Raw genomic sequence first — 14,724 nt, 5'->3', positions numbered from 1 at the left:
TCAAAAAATGGGAGACCATCTCACACCGCTTAGAATAGCTGTTATCAACAGGAGAAGTAATAACAAGTGTTGGAGAAGATGCAGAGAAAAAGGAACCCTCATACACTGCTGGTGGGACTACAAATTGGTACAGTCACTAAGAAAAACAGTATGGAGGTTCCTCAAAAAACTAAGAATTGATCTACCATATGATCCAGCAATCCCTCTACTGGGTATTTACTCCAAAGACTTGAAAACATATATCAGAAAGGATATCTGAAGATCAATGTTCATAGCAACATTATTCACAGGGGCCAGAACATGGAAGCAACCGAAGTGTCCTACAACAGATGAATGAATAAAGAAGCTGTGGTACATATATACAATGGAATATTACTCAGCTATAAGAAGAGATGAAATACTGCTATTTGTGACAATCTGGATATATACTGAGATAATCATGCTAAGCAAAATAAGCCAGACATAAAAAGTTGAAAACCACATGATATCACTTCTATGTGGAATATAAATCTAAAAGCAACACACAAACATGACAAACAAGCAAGGAGTCATGGACATGGACAACAGACTAATAGTTAACAGAGGGGAGGGGAGGAGGCAGGTAGATGTGGTAAAAGGGGTCAAATATGTGGTGGCAGAAAGAAATCTAACTATGGGTGGTGAACACATGATGCAATGTATATATATGCCTTAATGTTGAATTGTACACCTGAAACTTACTAGATTTCGTTAACCAATGTCACCATAATAAAAAATAATAACATATAACAAATGAAAAGAAAAAGATATAGGATGGCTGAATGGATAAGAAAACAAGACTCTTCCTTACATATGCTGCCTACAAGAGAGTCCCTTCAGATCAAAAGATATACACATACTCAAAGGAAGGGACAGAAAAAGATATTTCATGAAAATGGAAAGAAAGAAATAAAAAGCGGGGTAGCAATACTTATACCAGACAATACAGACTTTAAAACAAAGGCTGTAACATGAGACAAGGACCCAGTAATCCCATATCTGGGTATATATCCAAAGAAACCAAAAACACTGCTTCGAAGGACAAACAGATTCATGTTCATTGTAGTGTTATTTACAATAACTAAGATACGGACACAACCTAAGCGTCCAATGATGGATGCAATGGATAAAGATGAGGTGAATATTCCATATTCAATGGAATATGACTCAGTCATATAAAAGAATGAAATCTGAGACAACATGGATGGACCTAGAGGGTATTGTGCTCAGTGGAGTGACACGGAGAAAGACAAATGCCATATGATTGCAGTTACATGTGGAATCTAAAGAACAAAATAAAACAGAAACAAGCTTATAGATACAGAGAAAATGTTGATGTTTTCCAGAACATGTTGATGTTGGGGTGATAGCTGAAGGGGGGAAGGAATTAAGAGGTACAAATTGGTATTTACAAAACAGTCATGGAGATGTAAAGTATAACAGAGGGAATATAGTCAATAATGTATAAAGTAATAACTATGTATGGTGTCGGATGGGTACTAGATTACTGGGGTGATCATTTCATAACTTACAGAAATGTCTAATCACTATGTTGTAAACCTGAAACTAATATAATATTGTATGTCAACTATAACTGAAAAATAAAATTATGTTAAAAAATCTATCAAAAAAGATAAATATTTTTACTCAATTTTTAAATTCATACCTTATACAAATTGTAAGGTACAAACAATAATAAAATAAAACAGCCACCTAGTAGCTACCATTCAGCTAAGAAATGAAACACCACCGACTGAAATTTCCATGTGCCTCTCCCCTAATTATATCCTTCTGTTCTATCGGAATTTAAATTTTTACATAAATCTTTATCCAGCATTCTACTGCTAAAAATTTAACCTACAATTAGACATGCAAAGAATATCAATATGTATAAACCTAGAAACAATATGAATGTCCATTAAGAGACTAAATTACCACGTAGCCAAGAGACAATGTAATACATGCTGTTTTTCTCTCTACTCAAGTTTTTACAGTGTACATTTATCACATTTAAATGAGTAAATTTAATATCATTCATATTTATCAATTATTGAAGAAAGCATTCATTTTCTTCTTTCCTCTAAAGTCCCACAGTATTTAAAGAGTGTGCATCAAACAACTGAAAACAGTGTATACTGTCTACCTTGTGTTAAATAGTGTTTCGCTTACATATATATTCTCTTCCCAAATAAAACTACTAGCTCCTTGCAGGCCTTTGTCTTAGGTTTCTTATTCTGTATAGTACTCAACACAGAGCTACTTACCTAGCACAATAAACATCTTGTAAAAGTAATATATGTTAATTGAAAAAAAAATTTTAAATACTCCATAAAATTTAAGTCCTCTGGACTTGTATCCTCAGAAATAATAGTAATTTGCTGTGCAGTCATCCAACTTTTTCCCTATGCATGTTAAAAAGTTTTTTACAACCCAATTTTCTTAACAGAAATAGATGATACTATACGTAGTATACAGTTTTTTAAATTTAATATATATTAGATAGCTTTCCACTTCGGTATATGTAAACTGAACTCATTCTGCAGAGCATTCCATTATATGGATTGTAATAGGCAGACTAATGATCCTCCTCACCCAAGATGTTCATGCCCCAAAACTCAGAATCTGTGAATGTGTTACCTTATATGGAAAAAGGAACTCTGCTAAAGATATAGATCTTAAGATAGGGAGATTATCCTGGATTGTCCAAGGGGGCCCAATCTAATCACATGAGTCCTTAAAAGCAAGGAATCTCAGGAAGATATAATTAAAGGAGGAAAGGAGTCCAGAAGCCAAAGAATGAAGTTAGCCCCTAGTAGCTGACAATACCATAAACTGACAACTGACTAGGAAACAAGATCTTAATTCTACAACTGGCAAGGAACTAAATTCTGCCAAACTAAAATGAGCCTAGAGCCTCCAGAAAGGGAGATGGAATGTGTGTTGGAATTCTGCCCTATAGAACCATAGGAGAATAAATATGTACTGTTTTAAGCTGCTAAAGTTGTAGTTATTTGTTATGGCAGCAATAGAATACTGACACGTGGGCATGTGGGTTGTTTCTAATTTTTTTTTTTTATTACAAATAATACTGTAAGAGTAACTATATCTGTAGCTTTGTACACTGAGTATTTCTTTAGGATAAATTCCTAGAAATGGAATTGCTAATTCAAACTGGGAACATTACATATTTCAGTAGATGTCAAATTGTCCTCCAAAAAAACTAATTTGTACCATCAACAACGAATGTGAGTGCCTGTTTTTCCACAATGAGTATTACCATCTATAAAAATTCATGAAGAAAAAAGGGTATTTTAATTTCAAATAAATACATGTATGAAGAATCATTTATCTTATTCAGCTTCCCTAATATTCTAGGGGTTACCAGTAAATTTTCATGAATGAACAGATAGCAACCTATGTAAGAAGATGAAACTGCTATGTCAAATGAATCTCTACTTGAGTTTTTCCTCAAGACTACTGTCAACTTCAGAAAACCAAAAATGTACCACTTAAATAATCCAGATTTCCTCAATTATCCATTAATGATATAGCACCGATAAACTGAACAATTCCTGCTTTGAAGTGTTCAGTTTCCATTCAAACCTTCAAAGTAATTACTATGTGCTCAATTTTGAGTAGCTAATTACAAATGAGATATAGCTCTTGCTTTCTAGAACTTTATAATGGGAAACAGGTTTCATAAATTATTACAAGGTGTTAAGTCTATAGCAGATATATACACAGAAACCCAGAAACACCTGGCCAGGCCTAGACTTTATGTGTGTAAATATGTGTGAGTTGGGGGTGGGAAAAGCAGGGTATAGTCTGAAAAGGTTTGCTAGAAAATGAAAACAGCTAAATTACATAGAAACTACTAAGACAAAAGCATTGAGAATTTTTTAGTGGTTCAGCCTTGCTAGATCACAAAATATAAACTAGAAAGGATTATCAGTGCAAAGTGCCTGGAAAGGAGAATAGATTTAACCCATTAAGTAATGAGAAGTCATCAAAGAGGAATGAAGCAAACGAATGAGGTGGTCAGGTTTGTGTTGTAGATCAATTACTCTGGTAGCAGTAAGAACAAATGATGATGAGAGCCTGAAATAAGGCAGTGGCATTGAGGACACAGAAGAAGATATACACTGGATCTAATTATTTAAGAGATAAAATCCATTCTTTCAATGTTTATTGAGCACCTACTATGTGTGAGGCAGTCAAAGGGTGATAAAAAAAGAAAGCTTCATTTGTACCAAGAAAATGCACCCCATAAATTTATAACATTCTAGAGAATCTGCAGAATATAGGAACCCTTTGTTTGTCCTATATTTTACTAAAATCTTCATGGCTGACTTACTTTTAAGATATAGAGAATAAATTCTTGTTCTACCTTACCATCTGATATAGCAGAGTTTGATCAGATCCTTTCTTAGCCTTTATCTCGTCTATCTTTACAAGGGCCTTTATAGTTTGTTTAGTTTCTACAGGGTACTTCCTACCACCCTCTAATCATTTTTGTTACCATTTATTTGATAATTTACAGTGTCTCCTTCCTCCTCACCAAACTTAACTTTCTAATGCCAAGATTCCATTAGAAAAAAAGACAAGAACAACATGTTCTACTCTCAGGAGTAAATTAGAGTCCAATTCTTTTATTCCCCTTCATTTTCTCCACCAAGCTATCAGAGTAAAGCCCAGTTTTACGATACAGACAGTAAGAGCATAGGCCCTGAAGCCAGTATTATCTGGCCACAGATTCTGGTTCAACTTACTGTGTTATCTTCAGCAAATTCCTTATCCTCTCTGTGCCTCAGTTTCTTCATCTGTTAAATGAGGATAATAATAGCACCTACTCATATGGTTATATGAGCTAAAATTTAAAAATTGCTTAGTATGGTATCTCTCACATAGTAAACGCTCAATAAATATTAACTATTATTACTCCTTATGGTCTGGATGTCATTATGTACTCTATAGCTTTAGAACACAACTCAAAATGGATTTTGCCAGTATCTTAAATTGCAGTCTTACCTTCGCACCAGCTAATTCCTTCATCATGAAGAGCGACTCATCAGTTCGTTCATCATCATCATCATCATAATTTGGAGAAGGAGCTCCCTCTGCTCCTTGCCTCAATAGGCTGCCACTTCCTCTAGGATCAAATGGATCTACCACAATGGGCTCAGTACCTTTAATTTCACATCGGCAGAAAGGACAGCCCTGGCCCTCTGATTCCTGCAGAGGAAACAGGAGATGGTAACAGGCACATCTGAAAGAACTTAAAATATTCATTTACTAGGAAATACATTTCCTGGATAGAAAAAAAAAAAAAAAAAGAAAGAAATCAAAAGTTTAAAACCTACTCCACAAACCAGGCCATCCCTTTTACCTGTAAAGGATATATTATCCCCAGTTGTTCAGAGTGCTTACACAGCTGAGAAAATGCATGATTTGGATCCATACCTGCCAGGATGTAAGACAGGATGTGCACATGAGGTGTCCACAAGGCTCAATCTTTACATCCTTATCATTTTCAGCACATATTTTACACAGTTGGAATGTGGAGCCCATCTCACAGTATAATTCATATTGTTCCTTTGATTTAAAAAAAATTAAGAGATTACTCATCCTATTTCAAATATTTGTTGCATGAATGAATGACTATAGCTATAAATGCTAAAAACAGAAAAATTAAAATTTACTTTCTACACAAATTTTTCTTATATAAAAGTTTCACAACAGCAGTCAATATTCTCCCATTAAACAGAAATCATCTAGTCTTGGTCCTATTTTAAGCTACATGGTTTTAAGAGAAACTACACACATAAATTCACTAATCTAGTCAACGGTTTAAAATTTAAGTGTTCTAATCACTTAATACAATTCTACTGTCAATTCTATTAAGTATGTATAAAAGCTTGGCTCTAGTTATATGGTTATAATATAAAACGAAACTCACCTGGGTCACTTTGATGTGGTCTTGGGGAGTTGGTTCACATAAGCCTGTCAAGTCAGGATTCTGATTTCGTCCGTCAGGAAACAAATAGCTATAAAAAAATAACCAACCTTGGGATTTTATTGAAGCCAATAAATTTGCAAAAGTGATAAATCTTAGTAATGCTTCAAAAAAATAAATAACAGAACAGTTCCAAAAAGATATTCTCCAAATACTGATATTCTTTTCTCCAGGCACAATGCCACAGGCTCTATCTTTTAATCCAAGGATTGACAAACTTCTTCTGTAAAGAGACTGACAGTAGATAGTTTAGGCTTTGTAAGCCACATAAGCCTGTGTCACATATTCATTGTTGTTATTTTTTTAAAAAAACAACAATTTAAAAAGGAAAAACTACCTCAGATGCAGGCCATACTAAACAGCTAGCCGGTGGGCCAGTTTGCCAACCTTTATTTTCATCTATGGATGGGCATGAAGTATAAATTCTTAATTTAAACTGCATTTGCTTTGGACTAAAGACCTGAAATACCATTGTTTGCAAATTCAACACTGAGAGACACCAATTAAGAAAGAATGTAACAAGAAGCAAATTAAGCTACTAACATCACCTACCAGGAAACTTCTAGTATCAAACTGCTCTGACATTTGGAAAAGCACCCCTTTCAGTTCCAATGCTACTGTAGGTGATGCATAATGGAAAACAAATTTTCCTAAATCACCTTAAACATAAATAGTTTTCTGATACCTGGTCAACTGTTAGTACTTTTAGTGATTACCAAATGATAATTTGAATGCCAAAAGGAATAGCAATTCTGGAATAAGTAAGAACTTAGTCATAAATATTAGCATAGATTACAAAAGCCCAAAGCCTGAAGAAATGCTACTGAACCAAAATGATGTTAGGATGAAGGCCACTGAGCCCACTGTCATAAAGAGCAAACATCTAATCACTCTAATGTTGGCTAAATAACTGGTAACATTTTCTTCTAACTGGTATAATTTTAAATCTAATATAGACTTGAAAATATGTTAACATTTGGAAAAGGAGAAAGATAGTTTACTCATGGTAAAAACTGAAGCAGTAGAGAAATTTCACCCAAGGAATCCCTTTTAAATAAAAACAGAAGTCCTACAGAACTTGAAGGTCAAAACAACAGAACCTCTTATTATGTTTCATATATCTCAACCTGTAGAAAGAACCTGAAATAAAGTCATTAATGATGAAGTTTTATAGTCCCTAAGTTCCTAGATTCTAGCAGATGGTGAACAGTAGGTACTCACAAGCCTTCCCTGAAGCCATCAATCAGTGCTTGGAAGAGAGGTTTATTGTGAGGGATTGTCTGGAGAATGTTCCCATCAGCAGTGACATACCCAATAGCCCACTGACCCAGACGAGTACAGCTCAGCCGGAAAATGTAACTGAGAACAGAGATAAACAGAATTTTGAATACATATGCTTATATTAGGGTAGAAGACAAGATGGACAAAAATCAAAAGGACCACCAATATGGCAATTCTTGAATGACTCCATACCAAAAACCAAAGACACATAAGCCCAAATCTTAAGTGGCTTGAAAGCGTTTATCAAATCATAGGATTTGAAAGAGTCAATTCCTTTGATAAACAGGCATCAATCCTACTGCAGAAACACTGCCACTGGAAAACTAATAAAAGATTATGTTTTCTCTATTCTAACAAAGGTCACAAAAGAATAAAATTCAGGAGAATAAACCTCTGATTCATGGCACTGACCTGCCAGGTTTGTGAATGAATTTCTGGAGCCGAGCTTTTACTTCATCGTACGTCAGGAAAGCCATGTAACCAGGATGAGTTACAGCAAGACTATTCCAGTTCCTGAGCAAAGAGGACCAGGGCTAAGGAGACAAGAGATCGATCAGACCATCTGGCTCAAGACATACAATCAGCTTCAGAGTAACGAAAAACAAAAGGAAAACCACCTCAATTTTCAATTATGAACTCTCCATTTACTGCTAAATTTCTGATTATATTGAGACTTTGAGGGAAGACAAATAAGTTTGGGAGAAAAGAACTCCGAAAAGCTAAAAAAAAAAAAAAAATGAACGTATCTTTATAAGGAAAAATTTAACTTTACAAATGAAATTCAAGAAATTTTAAAGCACTTCCAACTAACGGTAGTGAGGTTAAATAATAACAAACAAAAAACAAAAATAGGGCAGAGACTGCACATGTAACTGAGAAGTTCCAAATAAAAGATTATGCAAGTTGACATATATACACATTATCTTTAGAAAAAGAAAACATGAATTCTTTTTGAAGCATCAATACATCTCAACAGTCAAAAAGAGCAAAGTTGGAAACATACATAATTGTCTAATAACAGAGAACTGATTAAATACATCATATTATAGTCATGTACCATGTAATGACATTTTGGTAGATGACTGACCACATATACCATCGTGGTCTCTTAAGATTATAATGGCACATAAAAAAAGTCCTATCATCTAGTGACATCATAGCTGTCATAATGTCATAGTGCAACATATGTGTTTGTGGTGATGCTGGTATAAATAAACCTACTGCACTGCAAGTCATATAAAAGTTTAGCGTGTACAATTATATAAAGTACATAATACTTGATAATGATAATAAATAACTATGTTACTATACTATACTTTTTATCATTATTTTAGAGTGCGCTCTTTTTACTTAGAAAAAAAGTTTGATGTGAAACAGTATGCTGTGTTATGTCAGTAGTCTCCTACATCTTAAGTTTACCATCTCTTGATTGCATCATTTTCTCCTGTGCTGTACGGTCTCATGTTAGTTTATAAATTTAATGTAGCCTAAGGGTACAGTGTTTATAAAGTCTACAACAGTGTACAGTAATGTCCTAGGCCTTCACATTCCCTCACCACTCACCCACTGACTCATCCAGAGCAACTTTCAGTCCTGCAGACTCCATTCATGGTAAATGCTCCATGCAGGTGTACCATTTTTTATCCTTTATACCATATTCTTCCTGTACCTTTTCTATGTTTAGATATACAAATACTTATCACTGTGTTACAATTACCTATAAGTACCTACCTACATACTTTCTGGCTAATATTATTCAAAGATATATTAAATCTGTACAGTAATATGCTATACAGGTTTGTAGCCCAGGATCAACAGGCTATACCAATAAGCCTAGGTGTGCAGTAGGCTGTGCCAACAGGTTTGTGTAAACCCATTCTATGATATTCACATAAGGATGGAATTGCCTAATGATGCATTTCTCAGAATAAATTATTAAGTGGCATGTGACTGTATACCCATTTTCTAGACAATCTATTATTAAAATGATGCAAAAAAAGAATATTTAATAATAAAGAGATTATAAATGTGAGGACAAGAAAGCAGACTGCATAGTTACTATTTTTAACAAAAAATACTATATATGTATGTATATCTATACAGATACGAAATAGAGTAGTTTTAATTTTCTTGCTTATAGTTTCTAGAATGAATAAAAATACTTTTATAATAAGCAATATCCTAAGTGTTATTTTTAAAAAAGCTTTCTCTTCAGAAAAATGGCAATAACTACTTTAGCCAACTTTTTATTATCTTACCTGAAAGAGTCGTGTAAAGATGTCAAATTCAAAAACTGAAATATAATCATTGCAGGTCAGATCAATAGTGGATTTCAGAGCCATGGCCTCCAGCCCAGAACTGATGGGATGTACTTCATGAAGAGCCTGTCGGAAGCTCTTCCAAGGGACTATTGTCCTGGGGTAGGAGGTGGATGAGAAGGCACAGAGTAAGGTAACAGATAATTCTGGGCATTGCTATAATCAAGGAAAAGAGAGCCACATTAAGCTCTCAATATCAATTTCAATTCTCCTAAAGAAGCTGAGCTATATTTTGGATTGAGAACAGAAAGGGAGTAAATGAGATATTTCTTAACTTTCTAATGAGTAAATTAATAATAGAGAAGTCTTTTTCTACTATTCTGTGGCAGAGTGTCACAAATTAATCTCCTTTCTCATCTTTCTTCAGACCTTTTTTTCTATTAGATAAGCACACAGAGATTATTCTTTGGTATAATAAATGTAATCTGTGGCCCGGCCTTTACTAACTGAAAGCTTGTGTTTAATCTAACTTTTTTAAACCATGTAAAACATTCTGAGTTCTTTGAGGAATCCGCACTATCAAGGACTAGACAGGAAGAAATAGGCTTAAGGTAAAGGAAGAACAGAGTTCTGATAGAGATGAGGAAGAAATTATTTAATATGAGTGATTAAACCCCAGATAAGGCTAGGAAGAGATACAATGGGATTTCTCTTTCCTAAGATCTTTAAAACAAATAAAGCCTTGGAAAAGCTCATGTATTCACCTGCCTGAAAATAAGAGAACAAGTGGTATTCTAAACTCTTTTTTAATATAGTTATTAAAGGAACAATGTTAAACTTATCTCCATTCTCTTCAACTAGGTTTTTTAAAATTGCTAATTATTCTATATTTTATATGTAAACATTTGTCTAAATAAAGAAAGCATTTAAAGGGAGATGTTAGGGTCTGTATATTCAACTCAAAAATTTTACTGCTTTCTTCTACCTTTCCAGTCCTTTGATCCAAAATTTCAGATATATAAGCACATTTAAATTAATACTTGACACACAGATCTATATAACTTAAAACTCTGTACTTTATAATACAATATAACAGTGGAAAGACAAGCCATGGCCAAGGAGAAGGTATCTGTAATTTAACAAAGAATTAATACCTTAGAACAGGAAAAAGACAAACAACTTAATGGGAAAATGGAGAAGTGTGGAAGAGGAATAGGCAAGTCAGGATAAGAATCCTGATTATCAGTCACAAATGAGAAAAGATGTTCAACCTCCCATGTCATCAGGAATATAAAGCAAAATATACCAACTCAAATTACTAGTGTTAATCAAACTGAAGAGCTACTGGAATTGGTATACACTACTTATGAGAATATAAACTGGGACAACCACTTTGGAAAACAATTAGGCAACAGTTGGCAAAGCAGAATATATGAAACCCCCTGACTCATCAATGCTACTCCTAGCTATGTAACTATAGAGAAACTCTTGCATATGAAGACAAATACAATTTTGTTCACTATAGGACTGTTTGCAGTAGCAAAATAATTTGAAATGTGAATGTCAATTAACAACATAATGAATGAGGAGAGGAAGAGAAGCATATTCAAGCATGGGTTTCAACTGAATCTGCTGAATTTCTTTAAAGGGGTGGGGGCAGAAAATGTTAGCATTTACCAATGCTGGAAAGTAGGTATACACAAAATTATTCTTTTCCTCTATGTTTTCCCATTTTAAATATTTTGCTAAATAAAAAACTAAACAAAAGTCCACAATACAAGCTTTAGATCTTCATGGGTTCAAATTCATTATTTTGAGACTTACTTTTCCCCAAAAGCTTTCCTCCAAAATTCTGCAGCATCTGCTTTAGTAATCCGAAATGTGTCTCCTTGAAAGAGTCCACTTGGAAAGATTCCCTTTAGTTCTGCTAGCATGTGGCTGAAGATCAGGGACAGTTTGGTTAGGTTTCTCCTACAAATGATCAGAAGCATAATAATTAAATACATAAAATTATTTTTATCTTAAATGCACTGACTTCACCACGTGTATAATACATAAATATTAAAATACATTTATAAAAACCCTCTTCAAATATATTTTCTGGCCAATATTATTCAAAGATATAGTAAACCAGGGAAGAAGAAAGGAAAGAATGTGTGCTACTGACGATATTAAATACAGGTGAACCTTGAACAACATGGGTTTGGACTGCGTGGGTCCATTTACATGAGAATTTTTTTTTCCAATATATATAGTACAGTAAATGTATTTTCTCTTCCTTATAATTTTAACATTTTCTTTTCTCTAGCTTACTTTATTGTAAGAATACAGAATATAATACATATATAAAATATGTGTTAATTGCTTATGTTATCAATAAGGCTACTGCAGGTTATTAGTAGTTCAGGTTTTGGGGAGTCAAAGTTACACATGGATTTTCAACTGCATGGGTCAGGGGTAGGCACCCTTAATGCCTGTGTTGTTCAAGGGTCAACTGTACTTTATATTATCATTGTTCAAAGAAGGGCTTCAGAAACTGTTTTTGCCCTAACATCATATGAAAGATGCAAATATAATAGCAGAAAGACCATTCCAGTCAACTAGGTCCACTCCTATTCCCTCCATTCAAATAGATGTTGTATAGTAAGTAAGAAAAAAAATTAACAATAATATATTTTAAGGCTTTGAATCTTAATCAGGCCTAATGACTCTTAGCATAAATTAACATGAATAAATTTACTATTTTAGGATGACAGTAAGAGAATTCAACAAATAAGTATAAGAACTTGTACACTGCTATAACTATTCAACTCACAAGAGAAAAGAAATGCTAGGAAAGTAAAACATGTTATTTCCTGCTTTGCATAAGCTATTCCGGATTTTTTAAATCACCATACAACTAATCCAATAAAAAATAAATGTAAATTCTCAATAAAAAGGACATTTAAATATCCGGACCTAACAAATATTTTCACTAAATCAGACCTGAAAGAGTTGTTTTACAAAAACGACATCTCTTTAATGAAAATGAAATGTTAACATCCACACTATGTAAAATTTTCTACATAAGTGCATATGCTAATACTGTTTTAACAATTAATAACTCTATCTTTTTTTTAGTTAACTTTATTCTAATAATCTCTATTTAATGGATGTGAATTATAAGGATGCCACACAATACAAATTCAACACACCAGATAATATCTCCACTTTTAGACATGTATTTTATTCGATTTATCTTTAATGGTATTATCACACAGAACAAGATACAGATGCTTTAGATACTGTTATACACTACATCAGCTTCTGATTACACTTGCTTATTTTCTCTTGTCTCAATAATTAGTATTTATGTATTCAAAAGTCTATTCTCGTGATACAGGTGGACCATAAAATTTCAAGTCAATTTGTGATCAAATTTGATTACCTAAAAATTCTCTTTAATAGAGAGAAATTTTCCTTTTTATACTATACTGAAGAGTCACAGTAAGTCTCATCTTTGTCTCTCCTGGATAAAATACTGCACTGAAGTAACCAAGTTTCTCTAGTCCTAACTTTTCTGCTAAATGCTGCTGAAATCTTTCCAGTCAGCTTACCAACAAATCAGCTTCGGTTTTTTTATATTTGTCTTCTTGTACTTGTAGCAAGTTATTTTCTTTATAGTTTCCTATTTACTTTCTGAAAGCACCTATAGAAGTGATAAAAAAAATATTCTTTGAAGATAGTCTAAAATAATTCATATGTTAAATAGCTCAAGTGTAAGACAAAAATACAAGCACTTATTCAATGCCTAAACTCCATTAACTGTTTTCCACATTGTACTCTGAGATCCTTCACTTATTGCTGGTTACGACTTTTACTGTTTTAAAAATAATAGAAAAGATCAAGAATATACCACAGAGGGACTCTGAATCAAATAACTTGGTAGAAAATCTGGAAAGCACGGGTTTTCAGCAAGACACCAGACTGCATAATGCACTGAGCCTCGATATTAATATAACATTCTGCCAAAGGTTAATTCTTAAAGATAGGTAGGTGAGACTCCATGAATACCTTAAGATATGCTAAACTGTCAAAATCTACTATGTATAAAGAACTATGCTAAACTGTACAGCAAGATAATGTATGATATGACAGAAAAAATATATATCACACTTCCTAGATTACAACAGAGTTCTTTCTGGAAAAATGTTTTGTGTCTTACTTCTTCCTGAAAATATCTTTCCTGATTTCTCCAATGTTGTCCTCTCTTGGTTCTCTTACTTGGTTTTGTTCTTCCATTGCCTTTTCTCCCTATTCTCTTAATAGAGCTATTTCCCAAAAATTTGATCTCTGCTATTTTCCTTTTAGTCTCAAGGTTTCAAACACTACTTTGCAAACCATCCCCAAATCTGAGGCCTTAGTAGCTTTCCAAATGCCTACATTTCTCCATTCAAATGCTAGCCACTTCAAAGCCAGATGTTAAAAATTAAACCAATCTTCCTTCTCAAATCCGTTCTTTCTTCATGTTTCCTATTTCTCTATTTAATGACAACACCTATTTCTCTATTTAATGACTCATCTTGGCTTCTTCCGTTTCCCGTATTCTTCATGCCTCACTTGTCAATTTGCTGACCATTATCAATCCTACCTTTGAATTATATTATTATTCTAATATACACTCCTTGCTACTATGTTCACCTACCTACCTCATAATTTAAACTTCAGTCTCTTTCTATGCACGTCCAATAATACCACATATAACTCCTTTTAAGGAAGCAAAAAAACAATTTCCACAGTGCCAATGGGACAAAATCCAAACTCAGCTTTGATTTTAAGACTTTCCACTGACATGGCTCTAACCTACCTTTCTAACTAATTTCTTAGTTCTTCACTAGTATATTTTAGCCAAATTGAATAGTTCACCTTTTCTTATATGTACTACTATATGTATTCACTTTTCCTACCTCTGATCCTCTGCTTGTTTCCCTAGTATGAAATAAGACCCAGCTTAAATGTCATTTCTTAAGAAGCCAGCTAGAAGTAATAAACCCCTAAAATACTCCCAGCATTTTCACTGCAGTTCTCTTAGTCACCTGAACCCATCTTGTACTATAGTTACTTGTGTGCACAAGAGCTGAATTCATTTCTGATGTGTATTTATGTCCCCTTGGG

General features: G+C 33.6%; 1 protein-coding gene across 1 annotated transcript in view; it reads right to left on the bottom strand.

The window, feature by feature from the left end:
• Positions 1-14,724, bottom strand: part of CBL (Cbl proto-oncogene) — a 94,674-nt gene that overhangs the window by 37,580 nt on the left and 42,370 nt on the right. Inside the window, 7 exon segments of the mRNA XM_006912610.3 lie at positions 5,047-5,250; positions 5,479-5,610; positions 5,975-6,062; positions 7,253-7,390; positions 7,724-7,845; positions 9,571-9,727; positions 11,395-11,541. Coding sequence (XP_006912672.1) covers positions 5,047-5,250; positions 5,479-5,610; positions 5,975-6,062; positions 7,253-7,390; positions 7,724-7,845; positions 9,571-9,727; positions 11,395-11,541 — 988 coding nt within the window.

Source organism: Pteropus alecto, unplaced genomic scaffold (genome assembly GCF_000325575.1).
Source record: "Pteropus alecto unplaced genomic scaffold, ASM32557v1 scaffold215, whole genome shotgun sequence".
Taxonomy (NCBI): Eukaryota; Metazoa; Chordata; class Mammalia; order Chiroptera; family Pteropodidae; genus Pteropus; species Pteropus alecto.
The sequence above is the reverse complement of the archived record's forward strand: the minus strand, read 5'-3'. Positions and strand labels throughout refer to the sequence as shown.